The sequence below is a fragment of the Zosterops lateralis genome (assembly GCF_965231275.1).
Source record: "Zosterops lateralis genome assembly, chromosome: 25".
NCBI lineage: Eukaryota > Metazoa > Chordata > Aves > Passeriformes > Zosteropidae > Zosterops > Zosterops lateralis.
Genome location: NC_139785.1, coordinates 5,747,132 through 5,765,877, shown reverse-complemented (window position 1 = coordinate 5,765,877; position 18,746 = coordinate 5,747,132). Strand labels below are relative to the sequence as shown.

The following is an 18,746-nucleotide window of genomic DNA, read 5'->3' as shown; positions in this document are numbered from 1 at the left end:
CCAATGCCAACGTGTCCCCCAAGGGATGTCCCTGCTGCCACCACACCCCCCAGGGTGTGATGATCCCCCCAAAGGGATGTGTCAGTGGCAGTCCTGTGGCATCCAAAGGGATGCATCTGCCTCTGGCATGTCCTCAAAGGAATGTCCCTGGTGCCACCACCTCCCCATGCTGCTTGTCCCCCCACTGTGACAGGCACCCAATGTCCCCACTGCAGCATTAATGTCCCCAATGTCAGCCCCCACATCATGTCCCCAAAATTATGTGTCTGCCACCACCATGCCCCAAAACAGAAGTCCCCACTGCTGGTGTGACCGCAAGGGGATGTCTCTGCTGTGCCACCGTGTCCCCAAAAGTGTGCACCCACTTTTCCCTGGAGTGTCCTCAAAGGGGTGGCCCCACTCGTGTGTCCCCAGTGCCACCCCTGAGGCACGTCCCCAAAGGGATGTAGCTCTGCTGTGTGCACCCAGTGTCCCCAAAGCAGGGTGTCCAGTGGAGTGAACCCACTGCTGGCGTGTCCCCGCAGCTGCAGACCCCCATCCCCAAGCCCCTCGGAGCTGCCCACACCACAATTAGAAGCCCGAGGAGGGAAGGAGGAAGGGGGAGGCGGGCCGGATGCAAATGAGGGTGGCGGTTAATTAGGGCCTGAACACTCATTACGGCCGAGAGCAGCTGATTGCGATGCAGCTCCGAGTCCCGGCAGCGCCATTTGACCGCACGATAATGACAGCGGGGTGGGGGGCGAGGGGTGAGCGGGGGGACGGGGGGCCCCCCCAGGCCGGCAGCACCTCTGCACTCAGCCCTGGAATGAGCGGGGCCCGAGCTTAGCCCTGCTGGGAGCCGGGATTGTGCTCAGCCACGGCTCATTCCTGCCATGAGCTGGGATTGTGCTCAGCCACGATTCATTCCTGTCGTGAGCTGGGACTGTGCTCAGCCACAGTTCATCCTCACCATGAGCTGGGACTGTGCTCAGCCACGGTTCATCCTCTCCTGAGCTGGGACTGTGCTCAGCCCTGCCAGGAGCTAGGACTGTGCTCAGCCACGATTCATTCCTGCCATGAGCTGGACTGTGCTCATCCCTGCTATGAGATGGGATTGTGCTCAGCCACGGTTCATCCTTTCCTGAGCTGGAACTGTGCTCAGCCACGGTTCATCCCTGCCATGAACTGGGACTGTGCTCAGCCACGGCTCATCCTCTCCATAAACTGGGACTGTGCTCAGCCACGGCTCATCCTCTCCATAAACTGGGACTGTGCTCAGCCACAGCTCAGTCCTGCCATGAGCTGTGGCAATTCTCATCCAGGATCACCCACACAATGAGCTGTGCCCATTCTCAAATGAGACTCACCCGTGCAAAGCCTTGTGCCTGTTCTCAGACAAGGCTTATCCGCGCAGGGAATTGTGTCTGTTTTCAGCCCAGGCTCACCTATGCGAGGATTTTTGGGTGTTCTCAGCCGGGAGGCGAATTGTGGCCGTTCTCAGCCAGGGCTCGCCCATGCAATGAGTTGTGGCCGTTCTCAGCTTCTGGGGCTGGGGAGGCAGTGGGGAAACACCCCCTGTCCCCAACACTCCCCCGCCGCCTCGTTCTAGTCACCCTAATTCAATAGGCATAATTAAAAGTCCGCCAAAAAAAGCCGAGCGGACAAGTCATTAGAGCCAGATCAGTGTGTTCCGCAATTTACTGACCTGCTTGTAATTAACCTCCTGCCGCCAAAAGACGCCGCTGAAAAGGAGTATAAACTTATTAGCGGCGACGGTGGCTAATTAAAGCGAAAGCTGTAATTATCCCGAGATGTGGCCGCAGGCGGGAAACTGATGAAAGGAGAGAAGAGATGCAATATTTGGGGATGCCGAGCGAGGCAGCGCCCTGCTGCCGCGGGCCGGTGCCCATCAGCATCCTGAGCGCCTGCATCCCCATCCAGCTGCCCTGCCCGCTGCACAAAGGGGACCCAGGCGGGCTAATTCGGCGCAGGGGCAACCGGCACGCCCCCCTCTTTGTCTCCCTTTCACAGCCAATATCCCGACCCCAGATGGGTTAATACATAATGCAGACAAGCAAGTAATTGCTTGCCTTTGTGAGGCCGTCAGCGCTGGGTCCCCGGCCCTCTGATCCCCCATTAGCGGCCATGCAAACAAGCCTTCCACCCAATTAAGCCCAGCTTTGATAAAGCCTTTCCCAATGATGTGGCGGTCCCAAACTAGCGATTCGCACATGAGCCACTACCTGTTAAACCCGGCTCCGGCTTCCTTCGGGGACGAGCATCCCTCGCCTCTCGCTATGACCCAGCTGCCGAGCTCTGCCCGCCTTCCCCGGGCCCTGGAGGGAGGCTCGGCTGATAAATGATCTCGACAAACTCTATATTAAAGAGGTGGAAATGGGATGTTAATATACCCCAAGCCGCTCGTCTCGAGAACACATGGGCTCCGGCTTGCCGAGGATGCTGGTAATGAGGCGGGCTGGGATGCCCGCGAGGAGATCCCGGCCCAGCGGCCTCCTGCGCCTGCCAGGTGTGCAGGACAGACAGACAGACTGACAGCCGGCCTCTGAGGCATCACCACACCGTTCCACAGAGGCTCCGTGGGTCATCCCCTAAAGCATCTCAATCTGCTCACTGAAAGCATCCCCTAAAGCATGCCAGCGCACTTCCCTGGAACATCCCAGCTTTATCCTTCAGCACACCCTGGCATCACCCGCTAAAGCACTTCAGTGCACTCCCCTAAATCTTCTCACTCACCCCCTAAAGCATCTCACTAAGGTCTCCTCAAGCATCCCAGCATCATCCCCCTAAAAAATTCTGTCACCATCCCCTAAAAATTTCTATCACCATCCCCTAAAACATCCTGGCATCAACCCCTACAGCATCCCAGTGTCATCCCTTAGATCATGCCAGCAGTTCATCTGAAACATCCCAGCGTTATTCCTTCACACACCCTAAAGCCTCTCACTGTCATCCTCTAAATCATTCCAGTGTGCTTCCCTAAGGTTTGCCAGGATCATTTCCCTAAAGCATCCCAGCACCATCCCCTACAGCATTCCAGCATTATTCCTTGCAGCATTCTGGTGTACTACAACACAGTATCTTACTGCCATCCCCTAATACATCCTGGCACCCCTCCCTGCATCCCAGACTCATCCCCCAAAGCGTCCCAGTGACATTTGCTAAAGCATGATTGCTCTCCTACAGCATCCCAGCATCACACTACCCTGAAGTCCCATAAGGTCCCCTAAAATATGGCAGCATGTCCCCTTAATTCATCCCACCACCATCTCCTAGAGCATTCCAGTCTGTTCTCTGAAAAAATCTCAGTGTCATTCCTTAGGGCAGGTCAGTATCATCCCCTAAAACATCCCAGTGTGCACCCCTTAAACAGCATTATCCCCTTAAACAGCATCCTGACACCATTCCCTGCAGCATCCCAGCGTTATCCCCTACAGCATCCCAGTGTCATTCCATACACCATCCCAGTGTCATTCCCTACAGCATCTCAGTGTCATCCTCCACACCATCCCAGCATCAGTCCCCACACCATCCCAGTGCCATTCCCCACACCATCCCAGATTCATTCCCCTACACCATCCCAGTATGCTCCCCAAAATGCTCCAGTTCTATGCCCTAAAGCATCCTAGCATTATTTGTTAGAGCATCCAAGCATCATCCTGCAAATCATCACAGTATCATCCCCTAAAGAATCCTGTAGTCATTCCCATATGCTCCCCTAAAACATCTTAGCATTTTTTCCTTAAAGCATTGTGCTGTTATCCCTCAAATAATCCCAGTCTTGTCACTCCCTGAAGTATCCATCATCATCTCCCAAAGGATCCTACTTTCATCTTCTAGGACACTGACTACCTTCTCCTAAAACATCCCAGCATCATTCCTTAAAGAATCACATCACTGTCCTCTCAAGCCTGCCACCATCATTCCCTACAGTATCCCAGAGTCATTCCTGACAGCATCTCAGTGCCATCCCTTAATGCATCCCAGTGTCACCTACAGCATCCCAGTATAATTCTGTACACCATCCCAGCATCATTCCCTACACCATCCCAGAATCATTCCCTACACCACCCCAGTGTAATTCCATACACCATCCCAGCATCATTCCCTACACCACCCCAGTGTAATTCCATACACCATCCCCAGTGTCATTCCCCACACCACCCCAGTGTCATCCCTAAAGAATTCCACCTCCGTCCCTTCCATCCCCACTACCCCCAGTCCTCAACATTGCTTTTCCCTACCCCCCCCCAGCAGCCCCCATGCTCCCCTTTCCCTCCTCCCCACCCCAAGTGCTGCCACAACCTCTATAAATATTCAAAAAGCCGCATTTCCCGGCCAAGCGCCTTGGCTTGGGGTGGGGGGCTCCCGGGGGGAATGTTAATAACGGGGCTGCCAGGGATTCCCCCCTGGCAGCGGGGAGGGGAGGGGGGACCCAGCCGCTCATTTGCCCAGACAAATATCTTGTCGCTCCTCATTATGGCCAAACTTCGTGCCTCAGTTTCTCCCTTCCCCCCCTGCCCCAGTCCCTCGATGCCACCCAACGAGGGTTGGAAAAAAAAAAAAATAAGAGGAATAAGAATGCAGCAAAACCGATGTGGAATAATGAGAATAAAGTATGGAGGAAGCCTCCTCCCCATCTAAAAACTTTAAGGAGGGCGATTTGGGCAAAGCCTGGGCAAACAGCCGCTAATCGCCGAATCAAGCAGCAATTAAATGCCGTGGCAGTGAGAATAAATCTGCTAACAAGGAGGCGATGCCCCCGCCCTCGCTGTTTGCCCAGCTGATTAACGGGGATGAATCTGAGGGGGATTATCCATCGGGATGAGGCGGCTCCTTTGTCTCCATTCCCCATCACAAGCTCTCTCAGAGGAGGAATTGGATGTGCGTGTGTCACCCCTGGGAGCCCATCGCTGCAGCCTCAGGGCTCATTGTGGGATTAATACAGAGGTGCTTTAATCCCTGAGGCTCCCAAAACCTCCAGGATTCCCATTAAAAATTCTCCCATTTTCCAAGAACTCCAAGAAAGGAGGCCCAAAGGCTTTCCAGGGATTAACTCCCTTTTCCATCCTGTAGTTCTGTGTTGGAGATGTCCCATTCCTCAGGTCAGCTTTTCAGAGGGACCCAAAAGGAGAAGGCAGAGAAATGTAGCAGGTTTAGATATTCCAGCATTGCCATAAATTCTCATCCCAGAGAAATATTTAGGTAGTATCTGGATAAACCCGTTATTCTGTGGATATTTTTTTCCCCCTGATCCTACTGAGAAATCCCTGTGCTGCTGCATTGCCAGCAGGAGAAGCGGAAAAAAGCTTTGTGCTCCTGCTAAATTAATATTTATTTACTTTCTCTGTGCCCGGCTCCAAGGGACAGATGAATAATGCATCGCCCACCGGACACCTGGCAGAGTCGGTGGGACATGGAGAGCCCAGAGGATGCTGCTGAGGCTGAGCCCAGATGTGTCTGCAGGCTCAGCACAGCTCTGGGTGTGGAAAAATAAGTCTGGGCAAGCTCTCCAGATGTGCAGGCTCTCCAGATGTGCACACATGGAAGCCACCTGGTTCTCCAGATGTGCTTGGGCATCCCTGTGCCTTCAGCTGTGTGCCCAGCTGTGACATGGAGGACTTCTCCAGCTGTTGGTGTGAATGCAGCTGCATGCCCCGACCCTCCCAGATGGGAACATCCTGGAGATCCTTGCTGTCCCAGATGTTTGTGGAAAAGCCTCCCTCTCCCCAGCTGTGCCCCAAGAGTCCTCCAGATGTGACTGCCCTTGGGGACCCAGATGTGCAAACATGTGTGGACACAATTTACTGCTGTGGATGCAGATGTGAGGACCCTTCTCCCCCCCAATATCCCAGATGTGCACACCCACATGCCTGTCCCCCCACTCCTTCCCCATTGCCCCTTCTCCTCCCCACCTCCTCTTTTTCCCTGAGCCCCTTCCACACTCCCGACTTCCCCTTTCCCCCCACTTTTCCCCTATTCCAAACGCCACTGTAACAAAGTCCCATAACAATCCCCCCCAGCAGGTCCCCCCATAATGAACCTCCCTAATGAATTCCCCCAAACCCTTCCCCACCCCGGCTGAAGGAGTCTCATTGCTTTCCACATCAGCCTCAACACAATAATTAAGTGGCCAATTGCTACTTACGGATTCACTGCCATAATGTGCTGATTCCTTCCTATTTCCTACCCCCCCTCCCTGCAAATTCAAGGCCACTGAAGGGATAGGGACACTTTGGGGGTGCCAGCAGCCCCATGTGGTGTCACCTAATTTGGGGTGAAGCCAGGGAGCTGCTGCCTCTCTTCCTTCTCCTCCCTGCAGCTCTAGGACCCCCCTTTTCCTCTGCCCCCTCAAAAAATCATCCCAATTCCACTCCACCGCCAAGCCCCCATCCCATACGGGACACCCCCCGCCTTCATCCCCATCCTTCTCCTTAGGGACGGGAACAGAGGGACACCCCATCACCCCGCCCCAGCACCGCCCTGGCCCGTCCCACACCCGGGGGGCGGTGCCGGAGCCTGAGCCGAGCTGAGCGGAGCCGGGCTGAGTTCTGGCCAGGCTGAGCTTGACTGGGGTGAATTAAGCCGAGCCCAGCCGATCTGAGCCAAGCCGAGCGCAGCCGGGACAGGATGCTGCGGTACCTGCTGAAGACGCTGCTGCAGATGAACCTGTTCGCCGACTCGCTGGGAGGGGAAGGCTCCAACTCCTCCTCGCTCCTGCTCGGCATCAACCGCTCCATCGCCGCGCTGCACCTGCCCGAGCTCGTCCCCGGGAACGGTACGTTGTCCCCGGTTTTCCTGTCCCCCCTGCCCCGGAGTTCCTGCCCAGCCCCGGCTGGGACCCACCGGCACCGACAGTGGATTCCCCAGCCTGTCCCCAAAGCGGGACCTGCCCCATTTCCCAACTCCAGAACTGACCCGGTGTCCCCACACCGGCTCCGTGTCCCCATTCTGGGACAGCTCCCTGTCCCCAGACCAAGAGCCGGGAGTGATGTGGTGTCCTTAGACCCCAAAGCGAGACCAGCCCACTCTCCTGAAGTCAGGACTGTCCCGGTGTTCCCAAACCTGTCCTGTGTTCCCAAATCCTGAACTGTGAGCAGTTTCCTGTTCCCAAACTGTCCCGTGTTCCTGCATCAACTGCCAGACCACGAGCTGGGAGAGACACGGCATCCCCAAATTGTCCCCAGACCCCAAACCAGGGGCAACGCAGTGTCCTTAAACAACCTTCACATCCCCACATCCATCCCCAGTCTCCAAACCAGGACCAGCCCTGTGTCCCAAAACTGTTCCTGTGTCCCCAAGCCAATCCCCGGACTACTAACTGGAACTGTCTCTGTGTTCCCAAACTATTTGTACATTCCTAAACCCTCCCAGTGTCCTCCAACCAGCTCCGTGTGCCCTAATCCTCCCCATGTCCCCAAACCAGCCCCGTGACCCCTGGCTGGGACAGAGTGGGGGTGAAGGAGGGGGGAGGGAGAGGGTGTCTGTCTGAATTTTGATTCCATTTTAAGCTTCTCCTCTCTTTTTCAGTCTGTCCCCCTCCAGCTGGTCCTGGGTGGCTGGTGAGGGGGTGGGGGTGTTCCCAAACCTCCTGGGACCCCCTGCCCCTGCATAGCCAGCCGGGCACAGGAAGGGGCCTGCCCTGACCCCCTGCGTGTCCCAATTAGTCACCGGGCCCAGCTGCGGCCCCCTCAGTCCCTGCTGTGCCCCCCGGGGGTGCCCGGTCCCCTGCAGCATTGCTGCCATCCCCATGGCAGCCACATCCCATCCCCATGGCAACCCCAGGGACACCCCAAATTGCAGCCCCCTTATGGCTGCATCCTGCCCTGGCGTGTGGGGGATCAGGGGAAGGGCGTGTGTGAGTGGGAGACACGTGTGTGGTGTGTGTGTATGTGCAGTGTGCATGTGTGTGCATTTGTGGGCAGTGTGCATGTGTGTGCATGCATGTGCATGTCTGTACAGTGTGCATATGTGTGCATTTTATGCATGTGTACATATGTGTGCACGTGTGCATGTGTATGCACGTGTGCATTTATGGGCAGTGTGCATGTATGTGCATGTGTGTGTGCATTTATGGGGCAGTGTGCATATGTGTGCATGTCTGTGCTGTGTGCATATGTGTGCATGTCTGTGCTGTGTGCATGTGTGTGTGCATTTATGGGCAGTGTGCATGTGTCCATGCATGTGCAGAGTGCACGTGTGTGTATTTCAGGGCAGTGTGCATGTGTGTATATTTAAGTGCAATGTGCATGTGTCCATGCATGTGTGTGTGTGTGCATTGTACAGGTGTTTGCATGTCTGTACAGTGTGCATGTGTGTGCATGTGTGTGCATACAGCAATGTGGGAAAGCACAGGCTCATGGCCCCACCTGAGCATGTGTGGATGTGTAGGGATGTGCATGTCCCTGTGCATGTGCATGTGCGTGTGCAGCCTGTGTGTGCATGTGCACCCCCTGTGTGAATGTGCGTGTGCACCTCTGCATGTCTGAACACACCTGTGTGTGTGTGTAAGGACCCCCTCCACCTGAATACATGTGTGTGTGTGTGTGCACTCCTGCATGACTGCCCACACGTGTGTTCATGCACCTACCTGTGCAATGCATGTGTGCACCACGCACCTGCACTTGTAATGCACACATGCATGCATGCACAGGTGTGTAATGCACATTGTGCAGGTGTGTGCCTGTGCCCCTGGGCCAGCGGTGACACTTGGGGACTGAACCACCAAGCCACCCCAGGCAGTGTTGGGGGCACACATGGCTCAGCCCAGCCAGCCCCAGCATTAATGACCATTAATTATGCTGGCATTAATGACCAACCATTAATTACACTGCCCTAGCAGGGTGTTTTTGGGGTTTTTTTGGAACAGCTCCACAACCCCAAATATGGGGCTTTTTAAAACTTAAAATGAAGCATTTTCTGCAGCCCAGAATGACCAGCTCTGCTACAGAAAGTCAGCACTTGCAGCTGATGGAAAAATCCCTGTTTGGGGAGAATTTAGCCCCAACCCCATTTCCTCAGGGATGCCCAGGTGGAAAAGGCCATTACTGGGAGTGAAGCTGCTTTGTCCCACTGGCCTTACCTGACAACCTCCCAATCCGATTTCAAGTTGTGCCAAGGGAAGTTTAAGTTGGATGTTAGGAAAAAGTTTTTTACTGGAAGAGCAATAAAATACTGGAATAGTCTGCCTGAGGAGGTGGTGGAGTCACCATCCCTGGATGTGTTTAAGAAGAGATTGGATGTGGCACTCGGTGCCAGGGTTTAGTTCAGGTGGTGTTTGGGTTGGGTTGAAGTCGATGATCTTGAAGGTCTCTTCCAACCTGGTGATTCTGGGATTCTGTGATCCTGTGACTCTGTGGTTCTGTGATTCTGTGTTCCTGTGATCCTGCTCCCTCCCCACCTGCCCACCCCGGGATACCCTGGGCTGGGACCTGGCCACACTTCACCTCTCACCTCCTGCCTTCCAAGCAAAGCAGAATCTGGAGCCAGGAAAGCACCACACAAAGCCAAGGATGCTCAACCTCTCAGACCTCCCCCTCCTGATTTTCCCGCAGGATCCAACACCCATCTGGAGGACACGGCTCCCCGCATCGTGGAGCACCCCACGGACGTCCTGGTCTCCAAGGGGGAACCGGCCACGCTGAGCTGCAAGGCCGAGGGCCGCCCGCCGCCGGTGGTGGAGTGGTACAAGGACGGGGAGAGGGTGGAGACGGACCGGGAGGATCCCCGTTCCCACCGCACCCTCCTGCCCGGCGGGTCCCTCTTCTTCCTGCGCATCCTGCACGGGAGGAGAGGAAAGCCCGATGAGGGGGTTTATGTCTGCGTGGCCAGGAATTACCTGGGCGAGGCCACCAGCAGGAATGCTTCCCTGGAAGTGGCTGGTGAGTCCTGAAGATTTAAGGAGGGAGGGAAATTTGGAGTTCTGGTATCATCCCTGAGTCCAGCCTGGTATCGATGCTGAGCCTGCCTGGGGAATGAAGGGTTCTCACATTCCCAGGTCTCTGCTGGCAATGGAAGAGGGGAAAATAAATGAAAATAAGGGAGAAAAATAATTATAAATAAATGAATAAATAAATAAATAAAGTGGAAAGAAATGAAAAATTTGAGCAAGTGAGAAATAATAGAAATAAATGAAGCTAATTGAAAGCAAGTGAAAAAAAAGAGAACAAGTGAAAAGGAATGGAAATAAAAGCAAGGGAGTAAGAGAAAATGAATGCAAATAGCAGAAAATAAATTAAATCGTGGGGAAAAAAGAGAAATTAAATAAAGAAAGTGAAAATAACTGAAAGTAAGTGAAAATAAATGAAAAAAGTACCAGTTAGTGAAGAGTAATAATGAAAAACCTGAAAATAATTGGAAATAAATGAAAACAAGTGCAAATTACTGAAAAAGAGTGAAAATAAATGAAAACACGGTAAAACAAATTAAAAGAGGTGGATATAATTGAAAACACACGAAAATAAATGAAAAAAAAGAAGAAAAAAATATTTGAAAGAGTTTGAAAATCAAGTCAAACCAATGAAGATAAATGAAAATATGTTGAAGCTGATTCAGACGATGCCCCTGAGGCTGCCGTGTCCCCGCAGTGCTGCGGGACGATTTCCGGCAGCCCCCGGGGGACGTGGTGGTGGCAGCAGGAGAACCGGCCGTGCTGGAGTGTGTCCCACCCCGAGGCCACCCCGAGCCCAGCGTCTCCTGGAAGAAAAACGGAGTCCGGGTCAGCGACAGGGACGAGCGGCTGACGGTGAGAGGGGGGTCAGAGCTGGGCTGAAGGTGATAGGGAATGTTATAGGGATACAGGATGGGATGGGGATGTGGGGTGTGACATGGATGAGGGTCTGGAATGTGGTGGGGATGTGGGATGCAGCAGAGAGTTGTGTGATGAGATGGGGATGTAGGGTGGGATAGGGATATTTGGGATGGAAACACGGGATGTGATGACAGTGTGGGTGCAATGGGAACATGGGATGCAATGAGGATACAGGATGTGATGGGGATGTGGGGTGTGACATGGATGAGGGTGCAGTGAGGGTCTCGAATGTGGTGGGGAGAGTTGTGTGATGAGATGGGTATGGGATGAGATGGGGGTGTAGGATGGGATAGGGATTTGGGATGGAAACAGGGGATGCGATGACAGTGTGGGTGCAATGGGAATGTGGGATGCAATGAGGATACAGGATGTGATGCAGTCAGGATGAAAGATGCAATGAGGATTTGGGATGCAGTGGGGGTATGAGATGCAATGGGGGGTAGGATGCAGTGGGGATGTGGGATGTGATGGGGATGTGGGATGAGCTCTACTTCCTGCAGATCCGTGGTGGGAAGCTGATGGTGGCCAGCACTCACAAGAGCGATGCCGGCGTCTATGTCTGCGTGGCCACCAACGTGGTGGGGGAGAGAGACAGCGAGCCGGCCGAGCTGGTCGTCTTTGGTGCGTGGGGATTTAATTTTTGGGGTGTCAGGGAGGTGGGTGCTGTCCTGGTGGGACTGACGGCCACCCTGCAGAGCGCCCAGCGTTTGGCAAGAGGCCCCAGAACCAGGTGGTGCTGGTGGAGGGGACGGCGGAGTTTGCCTGCGAGGCCGTGGGGGATCCGCAGCCGGCGGCGCGCTGGCGCAAGGAGGAGGGTGAAATGCCACTGGGAAGGTGAGTAAGGGGCAAGGGGGGTGGCTCAGGGACACCAAGGCCAGCCAGGGGTTCTGTGGGGCAGCATCAGTGTGTGTCAGCCTGGTGTGCTTGGAGCACTTGGCATCCTCATGGCATCAAGTAATTGCATCACATAACCCTGGCGTGTCCTCTGTTCTCAGCACATCCTGCATCCCTGTTGCATTCCACCTTCCCATTCTGTCACATCTCCATCACATCCCACATCCCCCTTTGCATCTCAAATCCTCATTGCATCCTGCATCTTCTTTGCATCCCATTGCGTCCCAAATCCCAATCACATCCCATATCCTCACCACAACTCACATCCTGCTGCATCCCAACATCCCCATCACATTCCACGTCTCCACCACATTTCACATCCCCATTTTCCTGCATCCCACATTTCCACTGTACCCATCACATCACACATCCCCATCACATCCTGCACCCTCACTACATCCCAACCCTGTGGCACCTTACGCCCTCCTGGTGCCCCCAGCACACTGCTGGTGCCACAGCCTTGTGGGGTTCCTGCCAGGTGGGAGGTGCTGCCAGACAACACCCTGAGGATCAGCCGGCTGCAGGTGGAGGATGAGGGCACCTACACCTGTGTGGCTGATAACAGCGTGGGCAGGTCGGAGGCATCAGGCACCCTGACTGTGCACGGTAAGGGGGGGGCCCGGGGAGCACCCTTGGGTGCTGGTGGAGTGCCCAGACAAGCCCTTGTCTCTCCCCACACTGCTGCAGTGCCCCCCCAGCTTGTCACTGGGCCCCATGACCAAGCTGTCACCCCTGGCCAGAGCGTGACTTTCCAGTGCCAGAGCAAGGGCAACCCACCACCCGCTGTCTTTTGGCAGAAGGAGGGGAGCCAGGTCAGTCTCCTTCCCTCATCCTTGACCCCACACCCAATCACAGCCCCATCCTCATTCCAATCCTCATTCCATTTCCATTCCAGCTGGTCCCAATTATCATCATAATCCTCATCCCAATTCCCACCCCATCCCCATCTCATCTCCATCCCAATCTCATCCCATCTCAACCTCACACCAGTGTCAATCCTCATCCCTACCTGTCCTCATCACCATCCCATCCCAGTCTCTATTACATCCCTGTCCCCATCCCCATCCCCAATCTCATTCCCATTCCCACCCCTAACCCTGTTCTCATCTCATCCCTGGCTTACCCTGTTCTCATCTCATCCCTGGCTTCTCATCCTCCCCCTCCCTCACTCCCCCACTAATCCCCCTCCCTCTCAGACCCTGCTGTTCCCGGGCCAGCCCCCAGTCCCTTCTGGCCGTGTTTGGGTGAGCCCCAGCGGTGCTTTGACCATCGTCAACGTCCAGCCCAGTGATGCTGGTCACTACCTGTGCCAGGCTATCAGTGTGGCCGGCAGTGTCCTGGCCAGGGCACGCCTGGAGGTGACAGGGGGTAAGTCCAGTGCTAGTGGAGAACTGGGACATTCATTGTACGAGTGACACCCACCCCACCACCCAGCAATTCCCAATTTTCTCCCTGCAGCACTCACTGAGCTCCACCCACCGCTGATCAGCCTGGCTCCCACTAACCGCACAGTGCTGCCAGCGGGGGCCACAGTGAGGCTGCCTTGTGGAGCAGGGCCCCACGACCCCCCAGGCAGTGTGGGCTGGCTGAAGGATGGCAGTGCCCTGGTAGGTGTCCAGCCCCGTGCCAGCCTGCTGGAGAACAGCACCCTGCAGATCACCGGCCTCCGGGTGAGCCGGCCCCGGCAGGGGCACCCTGGGGGTACTGCAGGGCTGTGGCTGTCAGGGGTGGAGCAAAGGGAGGCTCATGGTAGTGGGTACAAGCAGTACCAGGGCTCAGGGTGGTGGGACAAGCAGTGCTGGGCTCAGGGTGGTGGGACAAGCAGTACCAGGGCTCAGGGCGATGGGTACAAGCAGTGCTGGGGTTGTGGTGGTGGGTACAAGCAGTACTGGGGCTCATGGTGGTGGGTACAAGCAATACTGGGGTTGTGGTGGTGGGTACAAGCAGTGCTGGGCTCAGGGTGGTGGGTACAAAGCATGGTGGGTGCTCAGGGCGGTGGGTGCCGAGGTGATGGGTGCTCAGGGTGGTGGATACAAGCAGTACCAGGGCTCAGGGTGGTGGGTACAAAGCTTGGTGGGTGCTCAGGGTGGTGGGTGCCGAGGTGATGGGTGCTCAGGGTGATGGGGCAGGAGCTCTTCCCCCTGCAGGTGAGAGACTCCGGGCTCTATGAGTGTGTCGCCACCAGCCCAGCGGGCGAGACACGCTGGGGCATCTCCTTGGAGGTACAAGGTGGGTCATGGAAATGTCACTGCAGTGGGGACAGCGTGGCACTGGGAACAAAGCCACCCCAGACCTCCATGCATCTCCCTGCAGGTGATGAATCCGACCTCTCCCTGCCTTCCCCTGCACCCGGTCTCCTCCCTGGGCCACCCTCCACCCCTGTGGTCACCAACGTTACCCAAAGCAGTGTCACCCTGAGCTGGAAAGGGAACGAGGACAGTGGTGCCACCGATGTCACCTCTTACATAGTGGAGGCTTTCAGGTATCACACAAGCCTCTTCTCTGGCTGCAGGGATGACGTGGTGGCCTGATACCACCCTGTCACGAGTCACCCCTGTCCCCTGGCAGCCAGGCAGCGGGTGGCCCATGGCAGACAGTGGCAGCTGATGTGGAGGGTGAGACCCACACAGTGACCGGCCTTGTCCCTGACACTGTCTACCTGTTCTTGGTGCGGGCGGTCAACGCCCACGGGCTCAGTGACCCCAGCGGCATCTCGGAGCCCGTGCGCACCCAAGGTGAGATCCAGGACTGACAGCACTGGAGGTGTCCACAAACCCCCCACCCCTGGGTCCATCTCCACTTGGTGACACCCATGATGTCACCTGTGCACCCAAAATTTTTGGGTCCATCCTTGCCCAGTGATGGGAGTTTCCCATGGACCTGCCATGGGTATGAGCTGTCATCATGGCTCCTTCACTTGGTGGCACCAGTGGAGATATGCACGGACCCTCCACCCTCTGGTGTTTCCAGCAGACACCAACCCCATGCAGCAAGGGCTGGATCCTGAGCAGGTGCAGCAGGAGCTGGCACAGGTAGCTGTGCACCTGAAGGAACCTGTGGTGCTGCCACTGGGCACCGTCCACCTCTCCTGGACCGTGAGTGCTGAGCCTCCCTACTGCTGCAGGGCTCCCAGTGTCGATCATCCCCCCATCCCACCCTTCCCTCGGGTCCTCAGGTGGAGCACCAGGCCCCCTTCCTTCAGGGCTACCGGGTGCTGTACCGGCAGCGTGGCGGGCGCTGGGAGGAGGCACGGATGGTGTGGGCACCAGGGGAGAGGGGGGCCCTGCTCACCGAGCTGCGCTGGGGCCAGGACTACGAGGTCAAGGTCCGACCCTATTTCCATCACCTCAATGGTCCTGACAGCGCTGTGCGAGCTCTGCGCACCCCTGAGGCAGGTGAGTGCAGGGATGGAGGGGGTAGTGTGGGTCCCTGGGGACAAGCTGGAGGTGACAGCCCATGTGTCCTCCCCTGGCAGCCCCCAGTGCCCCACCACGAGCTGTCAGTGTGGCTGGGAATGGTACCAGTGTCCGCATCTCATGGCAGCCGCCACCTGTGGCAGAGCAGAATGGTGTAATCCGTGATTACCGGGTAAGTGTGGTCACAGCAGGGATGTGGCAGGTCCACTCTGTCCACTCATGGCACCATGTCATGGTGTCCCTATGGGCGTTCCCCATCTTTTGCTCCTGGTCCTCACCAGATTTGGTGCTTGGGCAACGAGAGCCGCTTCCACATCAACCAGAGCGTGGAGGGGACAGTGCTGGCGACAGTGCTGCGGGGACTGGTCCCTGGGGTCCCTTACCGTGCTGAAGTTGCTGCTGCCACCAGTGCTGGTGTGGGTGCCCGCAGTGCCCCCGTCCCCATCCACATCGGTGAGTCTCCCAATGTCACCCATGGGTGGGGCAGGACGGGGTCACTGGGTGAGCCCACCCTGCAGTGCTGAGGACGGTTCCTTGGCACCCTGCGGTGTGTCCCTCTTTCCCATGTCACTTGCAGCCCCCCTGGTGGAGCGGGGTGCGGGGCCAGCAGGCGGGAGCAGCCTGGCCGAGCACTTGGCAGAGGTAGCCAGGCAGCCAGCCTTCATTGCCGGCGTTGGCGGTGCCTGCTGGGTCGTGCTCGCTGCCTTTGCCGCTTGGCTCTACAGCCGCCGCCGGAGGAAGAAGGAGCTCAGCCACTTCACCGGTACAGGGGGGTGCTACCCCTGGGACCCCTCACCCCTCACCTCTCACCCATCAGCCACCCACCGTCCCTCTCTTTACAGCCTCCTTTGCCTACACGCCCACGGGTAAGCCTGTAAGTGCTGCGGGGTCCCAGTACGGCCTCTCGCTGCCCTCACCCCCATCTCTTTCCACAGTCTCCTTCCCGGCCCCAGGGCGCAGCAACCCCAGGTAATGCCCCCAACATCCCCTGCCCTCCCCAGGAGCCCCAGGGCTGACCACCAGCATTCCTTCAGCCCATCCCCTTGCAGGGCAGCTGCTGCTGGTGGTTACCCGTGGCTGATGGACGCGTGGCGTGGTGGCAGCACGGCCAGTGCTGCTGCTTGCTTGGGGTCCACTGAGAGATACTACAACGGTGAGGGGTCAGCGTGGGGCTGGTGGCTCTGATTGAGAGGGTCATGGTCAGCCCTGCTGATGCTGGTCACCCCCTGCAGACGCTGGCATCACCCGTTACATCGCCCAGACAGAACAGTTTGGAGCAGGAGCTGGCGAGGGGCCGGTGTACAGCACCATCGAGGTTGACAGTGAGGAGCACTGCACGTTCCCCCGTCCCTTCTCACAGTATGGGACCTCCTACCCTGGGGTGGGTTCCCAGGCAATGGATGCTGCAGCCTCCCAGGTGCCCCGTGGCCGGGCTGAGCACGGTAGGGTGGTGGGATGGGTGGGGGCACCCGTGGGTGCTCGTGGTGCGGTGCCCTCCCCACAGCCCCCCCAGCATCCCTCCTTGGCACAGGGGCCAAAGCAAAGCTGGGGCAACCAGTGAAACCGCCGGTGGTGAGCTGGACAGAGCTGCTGCCCCCTCCACCCTCAGCCAGTGAGCTCAGCCAGTGCACCCAGGAGGAGGACAAGGAGGAGGAAGAGGAGGATGAGGAGGAAGAGGCAGCTGGGGGGTGAGTTTGGGGGCTTGAGGACCAGGCGTGCTGCCCCCAGCACCTACCCTGTGGTCTCCACCCTGCAGGCTGGGGATGGAGGTGTGGTACCCTGGTGAGGACACCCCCTGTGCCACTGCTGCATCCTCACCCACCACGTCCTCGGGCTGCCGTTCCACCGCCACGCTGACGCCGTCACCTCGCACCACGGAGGACATCCCTCGCCTCCGCGACCTCGATAGCTCCCTCCTGCCCCGGTAGGAGATGGGCCTTGCTTGGTCTGGCCGTGCCATTGGGGTCTGGATGTCCCCATTGGGGTCCAGATGTCCCACCATGGCCTGGGTGTTCCATCGTGATCCAGCCATGTTGTCACTACCCAGCCCTGCCATGCCATCATGGTCCAGCTGTGTCATTGGGGTCCAGATGTTCTGTTTGAAGATGCCCCACCATGGTCCAGGCATCTCTTTGTGGTCCATCCATGGTGTCACCACCATCCACCCCTTCTCCCCAGCTCTGGCCGTGCTGTCATGACACATCCATGACACTGTGGGCTGGCTGGGGCAAGGCAGTACAGCTGCACCATCACAGGTGGGCCATCATCACCCAGCTGTGCTGTTGTGACCCAGCTGTGCCATCACTGCACTCCAGCTGTGCAGCTGCTCAAGCCCCATGGTTGCAATCCAGCTGTGCTATGCCCCAGCTGGACAGCTGCAGTCAAGCTGCACGGTTGCGGTTCAGTCGTGTTATGATCTAGCTGTGTCATGGTTCAGCTGTGCAGCTGCAATCTGCCAGTGTGCTTGAAATCCAAGATGTGTGGTGATCCAGCTGTGTCGCTGCAATCCAGCTGTGTCACTGCAATCCAGCTGTGCTCCAGACGTGCCATTGCAGGCCAGCCATGCTATCAAAACCTTGCCAAGGCTGTGCCACTGCACTCAGCCATCTCCCCTTTGCCACACCAGCTGTGGCACTTTTATCCAGCTGTGATGCTCCACTCCACCTACACCAGTGCCATCCAATACCACAGGGCTTCTTCTGGCTGTGGCACAGCTCTGGAGGGCTTGTGCCAGCACTGTGGTGGCCCTGAGTCACCATCCCACTCTCCCCCCCACCCTGGCTTCACTCCAGCCCCTCTTTGCCAGGAGACACCCCCATGGCACCAGCACCCCCCCAGTGACCCCCAGTCCCTCGGTGACTCCGGATGCCAGCGAGGGCCACCCACCCCGAGCCCGCTGCCCTCCTGGCACAGGTGAGCCCTGAGGGGCCACTTTGGGTGGGTGGGGACCGCCCTGGCTATTCTGACGGTGCCATCCCCACCTCCCCAGGGAAAACCCGCGGGGTGACCTCCAAAAGTCGCCCGAAGCCCAAATGCAGCCGCTGCCGCCGGGAAAAGCAGACGGGAGGTGAGTGGGAGGGAAGAAAACAGGGAGTTTAAGGAGGCTCAGGGGGCTCAGCCCTGTCCCCCCTCTCTGCCGCAGAGCTGCCGCCGCCGCCGCTGCCGCCGCCCGGGGAGAGCCCCGGGGCCTGTCCCGAGCTGGAGCCGAGCGGGGCCGAGCGCAGGGCCCCGCACCGCCCTCCCCGCGGGGGTAAGACAGAGCCACCCACTGCGCCACCACAGGGCTGGGGGTGTCCCTGCCAGCCCCAACACTGCCCCTTCCCCTGCAGATGAGGTGACCCCCTACAGCAAAGCCTCGTGCCTGCCCCGCGGGCACGTGTCCGGCACCTGCTCCACCACCGGCAGCGCCTCCTCCCGGGGCTCCAGCGGCTCCCGCGGGCACGGCTCGGGCCACGGCTCGGGGCACGGCTCGGGCCGCAGCCGGACCCCGGCGGAGCGCGGCGAGGGGAGCGCCCACTGCCGCCGCCCAGGGGCCCCCTTTCCCTGCCCGCCGCAGGAAAAGCGATAAAAGGGGTGGGGGAGTCGGTGATAAAGAGTTGGGGACGTGGGGATGGGACACACAGGGGATG

At 57.7% G+C, this 18,746-nt stretch overlaps 1 protein-coding gene across 1 annotated transcript; it reads left to right on the top strand.

Moving 5' to 3' along the window:
* Positions 1-6,627: 6,627 nt before the first annotated feature.
* On the top strand, positions 6,628-18,685 carry ROBO3 (roundabout guidance receptor 3; the record flags this gene model as incomplete). The annotated part of the gene is made up of 26 exons (XM_083877942.1): positions 6,628-6,775; positions 9,552-9,878; positions 10,584-10,741; positions 11,308-11,428; positions 11,503-11,641; positions 12,180-12,307; positions 12,389-12,513; positions 12,898-13,069; positions 13,160-13,371; positions 13,849-13,930; positions 14,015-14,183; positions 14,270-14,436; positions 14,672-14,796; positions 14,877-15,096; positions 15,177-15,289; positions 15,399-15,570; positions 15,695-15,880; positions 15,960-16,086; positions 16,167-16,270; positions 16,350-16,559; positions 16,649-16,805; positions 16,874-17,041; positions 17,924-18,030; positions 18,107-18,184; positions 18,260-18,367; positions 18,447-18,685. 26 exons carry the CDS (start codon positions 6,628-6,630, stop codon positions 18,683-18,685), a joined length of 4,062 nt encoding a protein of 1,353 aa, XP_083734068.1.
* Positions 18,686-18,746: the final 61 nt, after the last annotated feature.